Here is a 20818-nt window from a genome sequence, read left to right on the forward strand (position 1 = left end):
AACTCTGCCCTCTTCAGGAAGCATGAAGAATTTACATAGCTATATTCAGTATCTCAGAGAAAAGCCAAGCAAAATGACACCTTTTATTGGCTAACTAAAAAGATTACAATATGCAAGCTTTCGAGGCAACTCAGGCCCCTTTTTCAGGCACGATCTTGCCTGAAGAAGGGGCCTGAGTTGCCTCGAAAGCTTGCATATTGTAATCTTTTTAGTTAGCCAATAAAAGGTGTCATTTTGCTTGGCTTTTCTCTACATTCATAATGGCTAACACGGTACAACACCCTAGCACTTCAGTATCTCAGAAAGCTTTCGATAAGGTGCCACATGAGAGGTTGGGCATCAAATTAAAAGAAGTGGGAGTTCAGGGTGATGTTTTTAGATGGGTGCAGAATTGGCTCAGACACAGGAAGCAGAGGGTTACGGTGTGAGGAACCTCATCAGAATTGGCCGATGTTAAGAGAGGTGTACCATAGGGGTCAGTGCTAGGGCCACTGCTAGTTTTAATATATACAGTGGTGTGAAAAACTATTTGCCCCCTTCCTGATTTCTTATTCTTTTGCATGTTTGTCACACAAAATGTTTCTGATCATCAAACACATTTAACCATTAGTCAAATATAACACAAGTAAACACAAAATGCAGTTTTTAAATGATGGTGTTTATTATTTAGGGAGAAAAAAAATCCAAACCTACATGGCCCTGTGTGAAAAAGTAATTGCCCCCTTGTTAAAAAATAACCTAACTGTGGTGTATCACACCTGAGTTCAATTTCCGTAGCCACCCCCAGGCCTGATTACTGCCACACCTGTTTCAATCAAGAAATCACTTAAATAGGAGCTGCCTGACACAGAGAAGTAGACCAAAAGCACCTGAAAAGCTAAAAAATCATGCCAAGATCCAAAGAAATTCAGGAACAAATGAGAACAGAAGTAATTGAGATCTATCAGTCTGGTAAAGGTTATAAAGCCATTTCTAAAGCTTTGGGACTCCAGCGAACCACAGTGAGAGCCATTATCCACAAATGGCAAAAACATGGAACAGTGGTGAACCTTCCCAGGAGTGGCCGGCCGACCAAAATTACCCCAAGAGCGCAGAGACGATTCATCCGAGAGGTCACAAAAGACCCCAGGACAACGTCTAAAGAACTGCAGGCCTCACTTGCCTCAATTAAGGTCAGTGTTCACGACTCCACCATAAGAAAGAGACTGGGCAAAAACGGCCTGCATGACAGATTTCCAAGACGCAAACCACTGTTAAGCAAAAAGAACATTAGGGCTCGTCTCAATTTTGCTAAGAAACATCTCAATGATTGCCAAGACTTTTGGGAAAATACCTCGTGGACTGATGAGTCAAAAGTTGAACTTTTTGGAAGGCAAATGTCCCGTTACATCTGGCGTAAAAGGAACACAGCATTTCAGAAAAAGAACATCATACCAACAGTAAAATATGGTGGTGGTAGTGTGATGGTCTGGGGTTGTTTTGCTGCTTCAGGACCTGGAAGGCTTGCTGTGATAGATGGAACCATGAATTCTACTGTCTACCAAAAAATCCTGAAGGAGAATGTCCGGCCATCTGTTCGTCAACTCAAGCTGAAGCGATCTTGGGTGCTGCAACAGGACAATGACCCAAAACACACCAGCAAATCCACCTCTGAATGGCTGAAGAAAAACAAAATGAAGACTTTGGAGTGGCCTAGTCAAAGTCCTGACCTGAATCCAATTGAGATGCTATGGCATGACCTTAAAAAGGCGGTTTATGCTAGAAAACCCTCAAATAAAGCTGAATTACAACAATTTTGCAAAGATGAGTGGGCCAAAATTCCTCCAGAGCGCTGTAAAAGACTCATTGCAAGTTATCGCAAACGCTTGATTGCAGTTATTGCTGCTAAGGGTGGCCCAACCAGTTATTAGGTTCAGGGGGCAATTACTTTTTCACACAGGGCCATGTAGGTTTGGATTTTTTTTTCTCCCTAAATAATAAAAACCACCATTTACAAACTGCATTTTGTGTTTACTTGTGTTATATTTGACTAATGGTTAAATGTGTTTGATGATCAGAAACATTTCGTGTGACAAACATGCAAAAGAATAAGAAATCAGGAAGGGGGCAAATAGTTTTTCACACCACTGTATAAATGATTTAGATAGGAATATAAGTAACAAGCTGGTTAAGTTTGCAGATGATACCAAGATAGGTCGATTAGCAGATAATTTGGACTCCGTTATATATCATTACAGAAGGACTTGGATAGCAGACAGGCTTGGGCAGATTTGTGGCAGATAAAATTTAATGTCAGTAAATGTAAAGAATTACAGATAGGAAGTAAAAATGTGAGGTTTAAATACACAACGAGCGGTCGGAAAATCAAGAGTCCACCTTATGAGAAGGATTTAGGAGTCATAGTGGACTCTAAGCTATCGACTTCCAGACAGTGTTCAGAAGGCGTTAAGAAGACTAACAGAATGTGAGGTTATATAGTGCCTTGATGTGTGGAGTACAAGGCCAAGGTGGTGATGCTGAAGCTTTATAACACACTGGTGAGACCTCATCTGGAGTCCTGTGTGCAGTTTTGGTCTCCAGGCTACAAAAAGGACATAGCAGTGCTAGAAAAGGTCCAGAGAAGAGCGACTAGGCTGATTCCAGGGCTACAGTGGATGAATTATAACGAAAGATTAAAAGATCTGAGCCTTTTAAACAAAAGAAGGTTAAGAGGTGACCTGACTGAAGTGTTTGAAATTATGAAGGGAATTAGTCCAGTGGATCAGAGACAGTTATTTTAAAATGAGTTCATCAAGAACACGGGGACACAGTTAGAAACTTGTTTAGGGTAAATTTTCCACAAACATTAGGAAGTTTTTCTTTACAGAAAGAACGACAGACACTTGGAATAAGCTACCAAGTAGTGTGGTAGACAGTAAGACTTTAGGGACTTCCAAAACTCGATTTGATGTTTTTTTGGAAGAAATAAGTGGATGGGACTGGCGAGCTTTGTTGGGCTGAATGGCCTGTTCTCGTCTGGAGTGTTTTAATGTTCTAATGTTGTAATGTTCTAATATGATCCATGCAGGGTCACGGGGATCATAGGGTCAATATGTTCATAGTACAGTGAAATTCTTACTTGCATGTAAAGGAGGTTAGAAGGGTGCCAGCACACTGCTTTCTGTAAATTACTCAATTAAACTTTTTTGTACTGCGGTCTTCAAGCTAATCCTAATGGTGGGATATTACAATCTTAAAAACTTTTGTTTGTATTGTAACAAAGGTGCTATATTGCGCCCGAACCAACACAGACTGGACATGGAGGCACGTATAAAAACCAAGAAATCTTTTATTTTTCTTCACCTGTGGGGCACGTCTTCCCCATAATCCTCACAGGCACAACACATTCCCCAAGTAACACAAACACATCAAAGTAGAACACTCTTCCTCTGCACCACCACTCCTCCCAGGCAACCTTGTCCTCATCCACCCGACTCTGGCCGCTGAGTGGTGGTCGTTGGCTCCTTTTATTGGGTACCCGGAAGTGCTCCTGGTGCTTGATTGCCGACATCCGGCTGCACTTCCAGTGTGGCAAAACCAATGCCCAAAAGGGGCCAGCAGCTCCTGCTGCAGCACCCCCTGGCAGCGCCTGCGGAACCCAACAGGGCTGCACAGAACTCCAACCCCTATGAAGCCCTGGGGGAGTCCGAGGCACCGCTGCAACCCAGGGAGGCTGCCATCTAGCGTCCAGGGGGAGATACTGGGTTTCCCACTCTTGCCCCCCTGGCACATATGGTGCAGGGGCATCCCGGCCAGGCATGGGCCCCAGCCATCCGTCACAGTATTTAAAAACATGTCTCAAGTTTTTTGAGCGTAACATTTTGCATTTTAGTCAGGATGCTGGTCTTTCCTGTTTTCTCTTCCCTTTTGGTGGTGTCCATGTCATTGCTATCCTGGGATGTCGATGGTCAGGTGGGTGAAGAATATGTCCTGCTAATCGTAAGTGATGTTCCATTACGACATCCTCCAGTCGTTTCATGCCACACTATGTTGCAGGATTTCTTCATTTGTGATATAATCACAATAAGTGATGCCCAGGATTCTTCTTAGGCAGCGCTGTTGGAAAACATTCAATTTTCTTGCTACCTTTGCTGTGATTCTCCATGTCTCTCTGGCATAAATTACAATTGGAATGACAATGGTGTTGAAGAGCCGAATTTTCGTCTGCATGGTAATTGTTTGTGTTGACCAGATGGAGTGTATCTTTTAAAACACTGCTGATGCTTTGCCGATGCTCTAGTTGCCATCTGCTTCAGTGTCCCCATCTTCACAAGTCAGTATGCTGCCAAGGTACGGGAACTGTTGCCCTCTTTCGATCACTGTATTGCCAAATTGGATGTTTATGTGGTTTTGAATGGTGCCTGTGAGCTATCACCTTCATTTTATTTTGGCATATTCGTAATCCAACTTTGGCAGCTTCTGTCTCCAAGTTTGTGGTCATATCTTACAGCTGTTCATTCGTCTCAGCTAACAATACTATGTCGTCGGCAAAGTCCAAATCTGTCAGTCAGGTACCTTGTTTCCATGAAATGCTAATATCTGGTTTGTCCATTGCATTCTTCATGACGAAGTTGATGGCAAGAAGAAACAGAAATGGTGATAAAATGCATCCTTGTTTCACGCCTGTATAGATGTTAAAGAAAGTGGTGGTGCTATTGTCAGTTCTTACACAGCAACTGGAATTGTGATAGGGCTTCTTGAAGATGTTAATATATTGTTATATACTCACTCACCTAAACTAGGGACAGGGTTATCCTTTGTTGGGTTGTCACAGTCATTCGGATTTGGTTAAAAGCAGCAAATAAATGTCAGTTATGGAAAGAAAGAAGGGTGCAAAGCAAACTCGCCGTCTCTGCCGACTGTAGGCCACGTGACACCGCAGCGAACAACGAGCGCCGCTCCCTAGGAACCAATGCGCACTCGGAACCTTTGCTGACCCGCCGTGCGTTCCCCATCCGGAGTCAGTTCACGTTTCCGCTTGTCCAAGATGGCAGATCACGAGGATGCAGTGAGGGAATTTGTTGCGGTAACGAATGTGGACGAAGAACGCGCTCGATTTTTCTTGGAATCCGCCGGATGGGACCTACAGGTAAGCACCGGGAAGCTGGTGAAGTGTCAGCCTTGTGGATTAGTTGACAAAGAGCGGGGCGAGCGAGGATAATACGGGGACAGTCAACCACGGCGGAGAGTGGCTCAGAATCTGCAAGTCATTCATTACTTTCTCTTTCAGGACCCGGGCTATGTGATAAAGCGGTGGCAACAGTTGCTGGACCTTTTAAACACCCCCTTAATATTCATTTAGAACAGTATTCTCTAAGTAGAATGTTTTCCAGAAAGTGTTTTTGTTGTATAGTGGCGGGCCACTTTAGGTTCTCATGTGAATGGGAAAGTAAGAACAAGTCGGTCCACTTTGTGATTAAGGACCGTTTTTGTTCTCGGCGGTAGTAACATGAAGTGGCCAGGCGGGTTAGTTAGAGCTTTTCACTACGTTGGTCGCGGTGTTGCCCATGGGCTCCCGCAGACGGCAAGTCCGGACCTTCGGCTTCATTCCTACCTGGGCACGCAAGTGGAGCGGATTAGAACTTCAGTGATTTTTACACCCCGCACTCGCGATCCGTGCCATCTGCAGCCAGCAGTTAGCGGAATGCAGTGCTCGGTTAAGGTCACCGTCACATTTGTGAGGTATTCATAACATTATGCATATTGCGTTGGCTTAGGTGTCATTCGTGCAATTTTGTATATATTCGTTAATAGTTGTGTTACTTGGATTCGCCCGGTTAATTTCATGAGAAAATGGGCCATGGTAATAGTGCCGTCGGTTAATCGGATGTATCGGACATACTATGTAATGAAATGGTTTTCTGTTTTTTCACACCATGGGTTAATATTACAGTGGTGTAGTGGCTAAGGCTTTGGACTGAAAACCCTCAAGATGTGGGTTCAAATGTTGCTACTGGACACCATGTGACCATGAGCAAGCCACTGGGCACCAATTGAGAAATAAACCAAGGAAATGGTATCTCAAATGTTGTAAGTCGCCATGGATAAAGGCATCAGCAAAATAAGCAGATGATAGTAAGAATTGCATCATTTTGTTCAAGCACTGTGTAGATGTGAATGTATGTTATGATGGAGTAGCAGTTATTGGATCCAAGAAGATTACTACTCTGCTTCTCTCTCTCTCTCTCCCTTCCTTTTTGCTTCTAGCGAAGCAACACCTATACTCACAGCCACCATGCCTGGCACCCGCACTGGACTTTTATTGTGTTTGCTAGTCTTTGAGCCTGGCATCATTCTTGAGTTTTGCCAGATTTTCTTTTTGCATTTCACACCTCACTGTACTCAGGAAAACGTAATTTCTTTTTTTCCTGTCTGGGACACTGCATGCTTCTAAAGTCGTCCATCGATTCTTTTGACTAGTCAGTCACTTGTACTCCTTTGTTTGCGTAAAGGCACACCTATGCTCAGTGCAGAGCATGAACGTTAGCATAATATTAATAAATATTGGGGGGGGGGGGGACACAAGTTGGCTAATTTTCTTTTTGTCTGTAATGCCTCCAAATTTCAAAGGAATCAGTGCAAACGTTTTTGGGGTAATTATTTTTTTATGGGGGGGTATCCCTAAATATTGTGATATTGAAATGTCCTTTCTTAGCAGATGACAACCACCCTAGGTGTACTATCCTGCTAAGTCTGAGCTTTTTGACTACATGGGAAATAGTATTTTTGTTGATGAGTGAGTGGGTGAGCGAGTCGGTCAACTTTGCATTTTATGTATATTGGCTCTCTTGTTAAAGAGGAGTAAACAGGTTGCAAAAAAAAAAATTTGGGGGTCAATTACCTTATTGTTGTATTGACTAAAGTGAGACGAGTCCAGCCTTTCATTGAAGAACATTTATTCTGAGAAAAAATAAGCCTTCTTCAAGAATACCTATATTTAACAAATGACATGTGCCACTATTGTGGCACTCCTAGACATTCTCATGAACAAAGTGTAGCTCGAGTGTTTTTTTTTCCCATCTATAACTTGACTTTTTTAAATTGATTTTGTGTAGAACAGTGTTTCCCAACCTCGGTCCTGTGGCCCCCCTGTAACTGCAGGTTTTTGTTCCAACCAGATTCCTAATCAGTGACAACACCTGATAACACTGCGCTCATTTAATTAGCTGGTATTGTTTTTCTCTCTTATTCTACATTCAGAAAAGCACAGCAGCATGATTTTTACATTTGTAAGACATTTAGAAATATTTCTGCTTTTGCTATTGATTTAAATGCTTAACTCTCTTTTGTTGATTTTATTATATTTTGCCCTTTCTCTGTGCAGTTTTTTCCCCTTTGTTTTATCTTATTAACAATGAGCAGAATGACAATTAAGGCTGACAATTAACAAATTGAATGACAATTAACAAATTGAATGACAATTAACAAATTGAATGACAATTAACAAATTAACAATTATCAAACTGAATGACAATTAATGGCAATTAACAATGAGGAGAGCAGACATGCTGGTAAACAACACAGAATATTCAAAGGCTGCAACTACTTTAGCATCAGACACACTAATTAGTAAATAATGGATTAATAAAACAATTAGAACACCTAGAAAGGTAGAATGAAAATCAAGATGAAAATATTGTTAAAAAGAAAAAAATATATTAGTCCAATATAACTGTTTGGTACATTTTAATATCCATATTACTAACCAAGAATGGTAAACCGGATATGGACGCAGGTACATGGCATGCCCATGGACGCAGGAGACATCGCTCGCTGTCGGCGCCTGCGCACTAAGTGTGATCCACCGAGAACAAAGGAGTCACAGCTCAAAAACGAAGGAGCTCAATTAACGTAAATAAGAAATGAGGCAATGTTCCCATAGGTAACGACACAGCCACACAAAAAAGAGGATTCCGCGCTGCACCTCAGAGTCGAATGGAAGAGGCTACGGAGGCCCCACAGGTCCACAAAGATAGTATGGAAGGTGCGTGAAAGTACGAAAGGCACATGCGCCTACAACGCGCTTCTGAACTAAACGGCCACACTACACAGCATGGACCACGCGCTTCTAACACACCTACGGAGGCCCCACAGGTCCACAAAGATGCGAGCCCGCATGGATAAAAACAATAGACATGGGCACCTACAACGCGCGTCTGAAACCGCGGAAGCAAAACTGTCTCGGCTCCAAAACCAAACAGCTGGACTAACGGAGCTACAAAAATGAGCCTGCATGGACAAATACAATGTACATAGACGCCTACAACACGTGTCTGAAACTGCGGAAGCAAAGCAGGCACGGGTTCAAAATGAACGACCACAACTGACAGAGATACATACAGAAGCGAGCCCGCCTGAATACAATTAATGAACGTAGGCACCTACAACGCGCCTCTCAAACAGCAGAGTGAATAGATAAACGGCAAAGAAAGGAACGACAGACGGCCGATAAACAATTCCGCCAATTAGCTGACAACGCATTCTGTGATGAGTCCACTATTAGTGGACATTCATTAGGTTTAATGAATACACTTCCTTTGTTACACTCTAATATATCTCATACATTCATCAATGTATTTCGGGTTACCCAACACTGGGGGTAGGCGAGCGAAGCGAGCAGGGGGCGGAGCCCCCTTGTATCTATCAATTATATAAAAAAGTCTTGGGTCGAGACGTGATCATCTTGGGGAGACACTTTGAAGTCCCGGGAGACTACTTGCACGTCACGCCCTACTTACAAACAATTTCTCGGAGACAATTTAACGTCCCGGGAGACAAGGAAGTGAGACAAAAGGACAACTACTGTACAAGCTTTTAAATGATCACCGCATAGCGCGACATGCAGAACACGCAGTGTGGTAGCAGCAGCTGATTCGTCTGCATCTTCTTAGTGTCATTCAGCCCTCCCTCTTCACAACGCCAGCGGCAGAGACGTGAAGCGTGCCCCCGGAGAGAGGGGTTTGGGTGGGTGGGAAAGCGAATACACATACACACATATATATATATATATTTTTTTTTTACCAAACTTAGTTTTCTAATTTCGATATTGTTCCCAAAACACAGAACTTGGAGAAATAACACATCACTTAATTAGCCCAATTAAAAACAGAAGCTGGTTGGAACAAAAACCTGCAGCCACAGTGTGCCCCTCAGACCGAGGTTGAGAAACAGTGGTGTAGAACCTTTCCAGCAGTAATCCGTGACTTCCTATTTCACTGGGGTATAAATGTGAGGTAGCACAGAGGTCAACATCCCTAAGAATATTAGAGAACACACAATTTCAAATGAGAGAAAAGTGTGTTGACCTGCAGAAGTTGGGGAATTGCTATAAAAAATGACTACTAATAAAGCACTAAATGCAGTGAGGACCTGGGATTTGAACCAAGAAACCTCTTGACTACGAAGCAGCAGCTCTATCACTGCGCCGCCTGAGCGGATCTGCAAGACACAGCCACGTTTCCACTGTGAAACACGCAAACGTCATTATTTTGTACCAGCTGATATTTGGGCTTCAGTTTTTACACATTCTTAGCTACATGTCATTTGAATGATTTATTTTTATTTGGTTTTATGCTTGAATAGAAGCAGACATGTTTTGTTATACCTTGATATTTTACACATTCTGCACGTCATGTCAGCATTATGTCATTATCACTATAGCATATGAAAACATTTTCTGTTTTAGCTATGTGTACACCTTTTGTTGCCTCACATCTGTTATGTTATCCTATATTTACACAGATCGTTGTAGACACAGAACACGCAGGAAATGTATTTCAAATAATGACATATCATTTACAGTACCTGTACAGTTACCTACAACTCATTGCCAGATAAGCATCAACACAGACTTGGGCAGTGTGAATTTTGCTGTGTGATACCTTCATGCGGTTTAAATAGAGTATGGGTGAGTGCAGGCTGTGTGCACATTTGCAAAACATTTTTCATCATATGTTGTTCACTGTCGGGAGTCAGTACTTTTTTCAGGTTACCGGCACTCTGTCCAAAATTGTTTCTTGTCTCTGGTAATGCCCAAATAGGCATCAGCCACCAGGGCCGCTGTATGAGATCAAGTTCATCATAGGCTAAACAGTTATAGTGTACTAGGGGGTTTGCCCCCTGCTCACTTCGCTTGCCCAAACCCCCCCCCCAGCCTGCGCTACGTGCCAGCCACTTCGGGTCTCTGCCGCTCACGTTGTGAAGAGGTGGGGGGCTGAATGCACCCCAAGGAGACGCGGTCGCTCCTCTGAAACCCCCTCTTGATACATTCGTTAACAAATAGTTTTTTTTTTACCTCCTCTTTGCTCGATTAGCTGCTGGGTTGCTGCTGCTGCTGCCGTGCCACGTGATCTGCATCTTGTGCAGCACATTGAACATTTTAAAGCCTGTACAGCAGCTGCCCTACTCTTTGTCTTTTATTTCCGGCCTCGGGCATGGTTAAATCTCTTAGCACAAAATCTCATCTCACAGAACATGAGTTCTTGATATTTTTTTAGTTTATAATTTAAAAACGGAATAAGAATCTGAAGAATCTAACAACATCACATTAAGGTTTGCTAAATTCTGAAAAGAATGATACCAAACATATATATGTAGGTTTTAAAATAAGCCCGATTTAAAGCGTGACAAAAAATGTGTTGTACAAAATCGTTGCACTTTTAGGCTTAGGATTTTATATATATATATATATATATATATATATATATATATATATATAAAAGTAGATTTGTTTATTAGCAGACCAGTGGTTAGGATTATTGGCATTATAATTTCAGAATTCTGGCTTTGATGATACCTTGCATGCTGGTTGGTTGTCTGTGTGCCGTTTGCACACTCTCGCCATGACTGTGTTGCTTTTTCTCTCTCTGGTTTCCAAGAGAAAGAGTTGTTAAGTTAATTGGCAGTTCTGAATTGACCCAGCATGAGCAAGTGGGCATTATTCATTTTTGGAAGTTGGATAAGTGGGTCAGAGCTTACCTTGGTAATTTTGGGGTCAAGGTGGGCACCAACCTGATGTAGGATTTCTAGTGTATTAACAGGGTATGCTGGAAAAACTAAATACTGAAATAGACCAAAAAGAAATTGGCATATTAATTTAATGCAACATGATCAATATGCTGCATGTACAGTGGACCATCCACTTAGCCTGTCAACCCAAAATGTAATATATTCATAATAAAAATACTGTTAAGCATATATTAAATATATATTTGAAAGTACATTTTTATGTTTTTTTTTATTCATATATTTACTTTTGTGCTTGTGGTACATCTGTCAATTCTGAAGTGCTTAATGATATGTGCACAGTTGTTTAAAGAGGGCAGGTGAAAACTGCGGCCTTCAAGTGAATGTCACTCCTTAAAACACAGAATGCACAAAGTGCAATAATCAAAGAAAAAGTGGAATTGGGTGCACGTCTCCTGCCTTTGTCTACCTCTTAATGCACAGAGGAGCCCCAGACTTGCGATTGTTCAGACTCAGTAAGCGCAGTAAATTAGCACATTCTTCTTCTTCCTAGCTATGCTTCTTTTTGCTCGTTTGTAACATTACTAACTGTTCGCCTCTTTTTTTACGGTCGATACATTGAGGCACTATGAGGCTGTGCCTGTTTCACAAATGAAACAACTGAATGTACTAAATTGTGACAGTTTTTAAGCATTTCCCTGTAATTATATGTATTTAGCAGAATTCTGAATTTAAGGCAATTTGGAAAATTAAAAAACTTATAAAATGAGTTTAAGTGGGCAACACTACTACATTAGCAAAGAAAATAGAATATATTAATATATAAAGCACAAGAAGCCAACACTATAGTTACTTCTATGACTCGATGAAAGGTAACAAGCTATTAAAAAAAAAAAAAAGTGACATTCATGGATGACAGACAGGCTCTGTTGAATCTGACTTGGCAGTGCGGTGTGCCCATTATATACTGCTGGCATAAGTTTGCAATCAAATAGCAATAGACAGGACTGAACCAAAGTCCTCATGTCTTTGTTTTTCCATTTCACAGCTGCTGTTAAATACAGGTGACCTGCTTTTATTTCTTTCAGTTTGCTTCATTATTTTAGGCCTTTTGTGTCAAGTCAGCCCACCAGCTAAGATGCAGTCTATGTGTGAAACTGCAGTTTGTCTGAGTAGGCTAAATAAGCATTGCTGACATTGTATATTATAACTGCTTTAAAATGGTAACTTCTAAAGCAGTTCTAAACAAAAGGAAAATCAGAAACATGGTAGTTGTTTTCCCATTGTGTTTAATAAGAAAGGATAGAAGCTTGCTGCAATGAATGCTTAACAGTTGTAGCATAAAAAGCAGCAAGTTAGGGATCTCTGGCTCAAGGCTTAGGCTGAATGAGCCTGTTAATGTGCAGGAGAAGGATTTAAAAATGTGTTCTTAGTACAACTATACATCAAAGAGCAGAGAAGTGAAGCAGAAAAATTTGTTCTAGAGTACATTGTGCTGGAGTGTGTTTAAGAACGCTGACCTTTTTCCTTAATGATGAAACGAGCTAACCAATCAAAATTACAAACAAGCTAATCCTGGAAGTGATGTTCATAAATAGATGTATAAAATACTGCAGTACTGGAGCAGAGATGTCACAATACCATAATTTTTGTATTTAACACCAGTGAAATTTTATGATATTCGATACCTTTTTATACCTCTGCAAAAACAGAAATTCCATTCAGTGGCTTTTTACTAAAGTACCTCCATTATTCAAGTGAACAATGCTTTTTTTCTGTAATGGAATATAAAATATATAAATACTAACAGTAACAACAGCTCTAATTAATATTTTAAGTACACACATTTTGCCATTCAAAAATGTCAAAATACAATGCAAGGCTTAGATTTTAATGTGTGGCAGATGGGGGTGATTCCAGCATAGCGCTATGGTCCCTGTTGAAGACAGGTGGTAGAATATTTCAAAGGTATTTCTTGCATTCTGTGTACTTCCAGCGCCTTTCATCTGTATTCGTGTGTGTCTGAACTTCTCTTCACCGGCACTCCCTCTCTCAAGCTTGCTCCCGTAAATCCTGCTACTCCGACTCGCTCATGATTTTCGAGGCGACTTTCTTGCCTATTGTCCTGTTTTATACTTTCCATCTTTGAAGGCGACTCCCTAACTGTGTGTCTTCTCCTCGTGTGTCTCCCTCTCGCATTTCCTCTTTCATTGCAATGCCAAAGCCAAACTGACCAATTTGATTGCTTGGAGAGGCTGGGCACACAGATCTTAGTGTTTTATTATATAGTATAGGGTGGTCCAGATATAATTATGCAGTTTTCATTACGCTATAACATATTATGTTTATTACATAGAGAATTCACAGCACCTGCCCTGCACATAGAGATTTCACTTAAAATTCTTTTTGTTGCCGATAGATGGCAGCACCTGCCCTGCATTCCAAAATGGCGGGGAGACGGTTGTCAGTCGAACAGTTGCATAATTAGATCTGGACCTCCCTCTAAATCTATTCTATCATCCTGAGCCACCTAATTTATCTTAGTATATCCATACTTTAAATTTATTCTCTGACATTTTCTGTCCAGTAACTGAATACTACTGCTTATAATCCGTACTAAATTCAAACATTATTGCATATGAACTGTTGAATTGGTGAGTTCCAAAATAAATTGGGATATTGCCATTTAAATAAACTCTTTAAGGCTTTTTATGCTAGTAAGCTGATAAAGCTCTTATTTTAAATATTCTAAAGTAATAGGTGCAAATTTTATTTTTGACTTTTTGCTTTTAATGGTGTCAACTGCCTTGGCAACACTGCTGTTGTAATTGAACAGTTTTTTAATTTACTGAGCTCACTGCGGTATGCAAAGTAAATTGAGATCAGTGAGAACATTATGATATATTATTATTCTTCATTATAGAAGCCAAAAGAAGATTATTATATTTAATAACAATAATAATACATTTTATTTATATAATGCCCCTCCCATATTCGGTTTGGGTTCAGTTCGGGCTTCTGACTTGCTACCTCCAGTTGGGCAGGTTGTGGTCAGATTTGAGCATTAATTTCAGGCCTGTGTAGACCTCTGGATTTTAGTTTAGGGAGGGAGGGAGGGAGGGAGGGAGGGAGAGAGAGAGAGAGAGAGAGAGAGAGAGAGAGAGAGAGAGAGAGAGAGAGAGAGAGTCCATCTATCTAGTGTGCTGTGGGTGTTCTTCCAGTGGGAATCTAATATTTAAAAGTGAGTTTGTCTGGTATGCAAATCCACACTGTTGAGGTTATCTCTGCCAGATTTTGCATAGATTCCCCATCAGCACAAACTCTTCAGTTGTGATAGGTTTCCCACAACTTTCTTTAGTGACCACACCTGCACTTTACTAGGGAAGTGCCAATAGTAGGCCTTTTTTAGAACTATCACATTAGCATTGGTATGCCAAGTATGCAAAGTCTACCCTCAGTGGGCATAGTATGTGAAATTTTGGTTTGGGACCAAAATAGTGAGCATACCTGTAACTGTGCTCTGCTCAGGGTAGTACCAAGTACTCCTGATAGTCCTTAATATCTAAAAGTGTAACTTACTCCCACAAATCCTTTTGGATAGCTGCATTTTGCACTCTATCATGGCAGCTTACCCAGCAGGAGGGCCTAATTTCAATCACTTTTACCAGAAATGTTGTATTTCCTCTTATCTTATCTTTTAAACTTTGTCAAGGATGAGGATGTCGGTTGACTGGCAAATTAAAAAGTCCAAGGTTATTGTTGTATCTACAAAGTTAAATTAAATTCTTACTTTAATGGCTTCTCAGAGTAGTGGAAGTTTATTAAAGGACTCAAAAGAAATAACCATGACCTGCGAGCCCAAGGTGCCGATTCTCTATTTGCTGTGCATGCTAGAATAGACAGTCAGATGTGACCAAGTGGACAGATGGAACTCTCAAGTCATCAAAGTGAATAATTTACAGTTTTTAACCAAGATTTCCTGTTTCACACAACACTGTTAGTAAGTTTGCAGCTTTGCCTGCTCCTTCATGCTCACTTTTAAAGGCAATGCTTTAGAATTGTTGAACTGAAATACAAAACAGGGTAACAGAAATTAATTGATGCGAAAGCAATAACTGTTCATTGCTCATAATTTCTTTCAAATATTAATATAAAGTATTTTTGAAGTTTCTTATTTATTTCCTACTCACTAATCAGCAGAAGTTCCATTTTGGAGGAGTATACAGGTATACAGGCTGCTTCATCATTTAGCTTTCACTATCATCTGTTGCTAAGGCGTGCATGTACATTGTTGCATCAATCAGTGTGTGAGGGGTACACCGAGTTTCATGTATTTCGGTAACAAATCTGAACTTGTCTCTGAAGGTGAGGGCATTTCTTGGCATGCCATACATGTAGTTTGAGATCATTTCATGGCGAGCACACTCTGAGAGAGAAGATGGCAAACACATGTCTATGGTTCCATAATTAAATTACTTTCAAAGGAAGGGAAGAAGCCAAAGCAAATCAATGAGAGGTTGAATCCTGTGTATGGTGATAATGCATCTTCGTTCTGTAGGGTGACATTTTCCGTCAAGCAATTTAAATGGAGTAGGGAGTCAGTTGAATGTGACCCCTATAACTGGAGATTTTAAGGAGGCATTTTCATGGGAAATGTGCCAAAAACTGAAGGCTATGATTATGCAAGATCGTTGTTTTAAGGTTCATGTTATCGACCATGAACTACACATTGATACACAGAATGGTCTCCTCCCGTTTGTTAAATTTCTTATGTTCAATTCTCTTATTTTTCCTTTAGGTCTGGGCTATGGGGAACCACTGTCATTCAGCTCGGGTTGAGTGTTCGATTGCAGCCATTGCTGTTTTATTGGTGGGCACACTAACACACACCAGGACAATTTAGGTTGTCACTCCACCATGAGTATGGACTAGTATCTATATTACTAAACGACAGTTTAATTTATGCACGGCGGACACACCGAAGCGCATGTGCACTGCGCTGCAGCGCCCCAGAGTCAAACGCAGCGGCTTCCCAGAGTCAGTAGGTGGCGCCCAAACAACACAACCTGTAAACTAAACTTGCTCTAATCCACTGTGCCAGCACTCTGTGTGGCATGTTTGAATCACATAACGGTAATTCAGTAACAGAGAAACAAAAACGAGACCGCATGGATAAAAACAATAAATGGAGGCTCCTACAACGCGCTTCACAAACACCAGAAGCAAAGAAGTCACGGCTCCAAAACGAAACACCTCAAGTAACGGAAATACAAAAACGAGCCCATATGGATAAAAACAATGAACGAAGGCGCCTACAACGTGCTTCTGAAACACTACATGCAAGAGAGGCACGGATCCAAAAAGAAACTGCAGAAGGGCTACAAAGTCGTTTAAAAGGTTTAAGACGTTCAGTATTCCAACAAAGGAAAAGCCAAAGACAGGAACGACGGATAGACGCTGAACAATTCCGCCAGTTAGCTGAGAACGCATTCTATAATGAGTCCACTGTTCATGAAAATTCATTGGGATTAATGAGTGTCATTTGCAGTCATTGTCATTCACTTAACTTCCTTGAAGAAAAAACTGGCAGTACAACTGATGAGTTTACACGTTGTTGTCAAAAAGGTCAAGTTAAGCTGCCTCCTTTGGATGAATATCCTGAATATTTACGGAAGCTTTTGACTAACACTGTACCCGAAAGTAAAAGCTTTATGGAATGCGTTAGATCCTACAATAGTTCATTTGCTTTTGCATCTACCGGGGTAAATATCAAGCCACCACCTGGGAATGGCCCATACTGCTTTCGCGTGTGTGGACAAATATTGCATCGGATTGGAACAGTGCACCCTGAGCCAAATCACCACAGCAAATTTGCCCAAATGTACGTGTTAGATCTAGATGACGCAGTTTATCAACGAATGAACCTTCCTGAAAACAAGCAATGCACAGAGCTAATAATGAGAAACGTAGCTGAAGTCATAAACAATCACCCATTAGTAAACTCTATAAAAAATACTACATGAGGTTGAAAAAGAAGCCGATACAAAAGCAGAGGCAGACTGTGTGGCACCAACTAAAATTGCCTTAATGCTAATAAAGGACAAAGAACAGGATCCGAGACGATACAATGTTCCCATCGTTAATGAAGTGGCAATTGTGTTTCAAAGTAAACACAGTGAGCCTCCGTTTCACCGCGATATTGTCATGCATTTACGTCCTGATGGAACCAACCAACCTAAATTCCAACGCGTGGACATTTGTTTTCCTAAACTTGATAATTTGACATACCTCATTTTGTTTCCAACTGGCCAGGATGGATGGAGTGCTGGAATTTGCAGATATAAAAAAAAATCAAGCACAAAAAAGATCACGGGTATCAATGAAAGAATATTTTTCCTACAGACTCTCAGTAAGAGACGAGTTTAATCCATTAATCAATGCAGGAAAGCTAACTCAACAATACATAGTTGATGTTTACGTTCGAGCAGAATCAAATGATCTCCAACGGATTAAAAACAACCAACCTGCACTGAGGGCCAATAATTATGCGGATGTGATAGTTCACCCTGCTGGAAAAGCGGTTATTTTGAGTGCAGCGTACACGCCGGGTTTTACAGTATATATGCACAGATGCCAGAGGCAACAGGCAAGTCGTTCACACTACCACCGCTGCCAAAAGCGAGACTGCATGGATAAAAACAATACACGAAGGCGCCTACAACGCGCTTCTAAAACACACCTCATGACTACCAGAATCGTACATCAACGTCGCCGCCATACTGTGAGTGGCACTCTGGACGCACCCACCCTCCATGATATTTCATCCCTACAAATATCGGAGGGGACAGAAAGTGATTGCCATTCTTGGATTTGCGATTCTTTCGAGAATCGCGGGGTTGCTGGTTACTCTCTATTTGCCAGAAACAAAACAACAATTTCAAAAGTATCTGTACACCTCATACTATCACTAGGGGGCTTCGCTCGCCAACCCCTGTGTTTGGTTAATTGGATATACAATTTTACATTTTTTTTTTTTTGAATTGTTTCAATTTCATTATTTTCACTTTTACTTTAAAGCTTCATTAAAAACAATATTTTTTGGAGACACATTGTGACAACACAACGTATAACTGCCCGTGAGTGAATATTGTTTCTGTTTCTGTAATAAATAATCCGAGTTTTTCTGTTTGTCCCTGTGATTTATTGATTGTCATAGCAAAAGCTATGCTCACGGTAAACTGTAAACATTTTACAATGAATGGCATATCACAATCTCCTTTGAGTGTAATGTTATTCGCGGAATATATACATCACCTTTCTCTTTGCCTGTTAAAATTTGCATCACTTCTCTGAGATCATCAATATACACCCGACAGAATTGTGTACTCTTTGAAATTTAACTTGTCGTTCCTTTAACTGTTGTGGGACCACAGATTCTCATAGCATATGGTCCATTATTGTGTAAATCCACGTTTTGTCCATTGAATGATGCAAATGCGAAAAGACTTTGTTGTCTACTCTTTTTTTCAGACCTCAATTTGTCCTGGTATTTTTTCAATTACACCTGGTTCTGATGATTAATCACCTTTTGTTTGCGGTAATGCAATCGTTCCTATCTTTTCTTTGATACTGTAGTGACTGACATGATAAAGTGTCACAAAAGTTTCACTTGAACAATCGCTGACTTCCTAACCCCAAACACAACTTTCTAGCACCCTCTCCAACGACCCCCCCTTACCGCATCAAATCAATACCTCGCCATCAGTCCTCCGTGCTGTACTTCGCCTTCCCTCAATCGGACGGACCTAACAGTCACTTAAAACCAAAAAGCCCTCAACCTGGCTGGGACGCTACAATACTTTCGAATTTTACTGCTTTCATATTCTGTACCTTTGTCTGCATGTGTATCGCGCCATCGTTTGTTTGAGCCTTTCGAATTCCACTGCTTTCATAATCTCTTATGTGCCTTTTTTTCTCTCCAATGCCTTTGGGTCTCTATTCTCCGTATTGTCCTTATACGCTTTATATGCGCTGAGAGCACATGATTTGTGTGTACTATGTGCTTTTACACAATTGATTTTTTTTTGATGGGTGTGCTCTTATATATTTCGTACTATCTTTGTGGACCTTTGCGGACCCCGTAGTGTCTTACGTTTGACTCTGGGGTGCAGTGCAGAATCCTCTTTTCTGTGTGGCTGTGTCGTTAGTCCTCAGCTATGGGCGCGTTGTTTATCCAGGTGGGCTCGTGTTTATATATCCGTCAGTCGAGCTCGTTCGTTTTGAACCCGTGCCTGCTTTGCTTCCGCAGTTTCAGACGCGCGTTGTAGGTGCCTGCGTTCATTGATCTTATCCAGGTGGGCTCGTGTGTGTGTATCGTTGAGCTGTATTGTGTTTGGATTTGGTGTAACGTGTTCAGCGGTTTATACAATCCCAAGCAGCACATTATTCCTAACTTCACTTCGCAGTAGTGCCACTCACAATATGGCGGTGACGCCTGCGCCTTCCGTAACATCTCGGGTTTCACTATGCTGTGTAGTGTGGACGTGTGCGGCATCCGTACTCTCTCCGGTTTGACTTTGGGCGGTGCACCGAATCCTGCTGTGTTTGTTTGTTCTGTGGCCGTTCTCTGGGGCTGTGTGTTAGTTAGTTGAGCTGTTTCGTTTTTGTGGCTGCGTGTTTTAGACCGTGTGTTAGGTAGTTGAGCTCTTTCGTTTTTGTGTCTGCGGTGTTTTAGATGTGCGTTGTAGGCGCATGCAACTTCCATACTATGTCGGGTCTGACTATGCCATGTAGTGTGGGCGTGTACGCTTCCGTACTCCTCCATCTGGTCTCGTGTCTGTGTGTTCGGCGCCTGCGCACTATGTCTCCTGGCTCCATCGCCGTGTACCTGCGTCTGTGCCTTCCGGTTTAGCGAGAGACCTGCATCCATGCCATCCGGTTTACCATTCTCGGTTAGTAATATGGATCTCTACAATTGGTGATAAAATCTGGTTACGGGTTCTTAGGGCAGCAACAATCCAACAAAAAATGTGTTTTTACCATGATGAAGTTGGATTACATTTGAATTGAAAACTAAATAAGCGATGTTTTTAAACTTCTCAAATTAAAATTCCTCCATCTACTTCTCGAGCAGCTTAGAAGTGGCCCTCACAGTAAACGGCACACACTAGCTCGCCACACAAAGAAGCAGTCATGTGGAAAAGGAGCAAAAAAGTAGCCTGATTTCAAATGTTATTTTTAAATCTGAGTTATTTTAGTCCCTTTTTAATTTGTTGACCTGCATACACTCTCACGGGGCTTACATGGCAGACTTCACTTTGAAGGTACTGCAGAGATACTGCATCTATTTAATGACATTGGAGGTGCATTAAACTGCTGGTGTACATTAAAGGACTATATGTGAAGATTCCTCTTGCCTATATGCAGGCAAAAGGTTAGAAAAATTCTATCAATTTTTAAAGTTTGGATTTCTTTAAATGGTGCTGGACTGTGATTAGCACTGAGCCGTATGGCTCCAATAACTTGTTTTTGAACCCTGTTCCTGATAATATTCTGTGAGGATTTTATCAGAATTTCCTCCCACGGTCTTGTGACATGCATGATAGATTAAATGCCAATTCTTAATTGGTCCCATGTCTAACAGAGCCCTGTGTCTACCTCATCAGTGGTAGATTGCTGCCATGTTGCTGGTATAGACAATAATAACTCCCACCCCATAACCTGAACTGGAATAAGTGGGTATGAGTGTTATGTAATGATTTCATTATTACTAACTGTTCCACTATATCATGAAAACAGAGAGAGAGATAGGTAA

At 41.2% G+C, this 20818-nt stretch overlaps 1 protein-coding gene across 1 annotated transcript in view; it reads left to right on the forward strand.

Annotated features, from left to right (window-relative positions):
* The first annotated feature begins 4977 nt into the window (after positions 1–4977).
* nsfl1c (NSFL1 (p97) cofactor (p47)) overlaps positions 4978–20818 on the forward strand; it is a 66187-nt gene continuing 50346 nt past the window's right edge. Inside the window, exon 1 of the mRNA XM_028812133.2 lies at positions 4978–5128. Coding sequence (XP_028667966.1) covers positions 5027–5128 — 102 coding nt within the window. The 5' untranslated portion in view covers positions 4978–5026. The remainder of the gene's footprint in view (positions 5129–20818) is intronic.

This window comes from Erpetoichthys calabaricus, chromosome 10 (genome assembly GCF_900747795.2).
Source record: "Erpetoichthys calabaricus chromosome 10, fErpCal1.3, whole genome shotgun sequence".
NCBI lineage: Eukaryota > Metazoa > Chordata > Cladistia > Polypteriformes > Polypteridae > Erpetoichthys > Erpetoichthys calabaricus.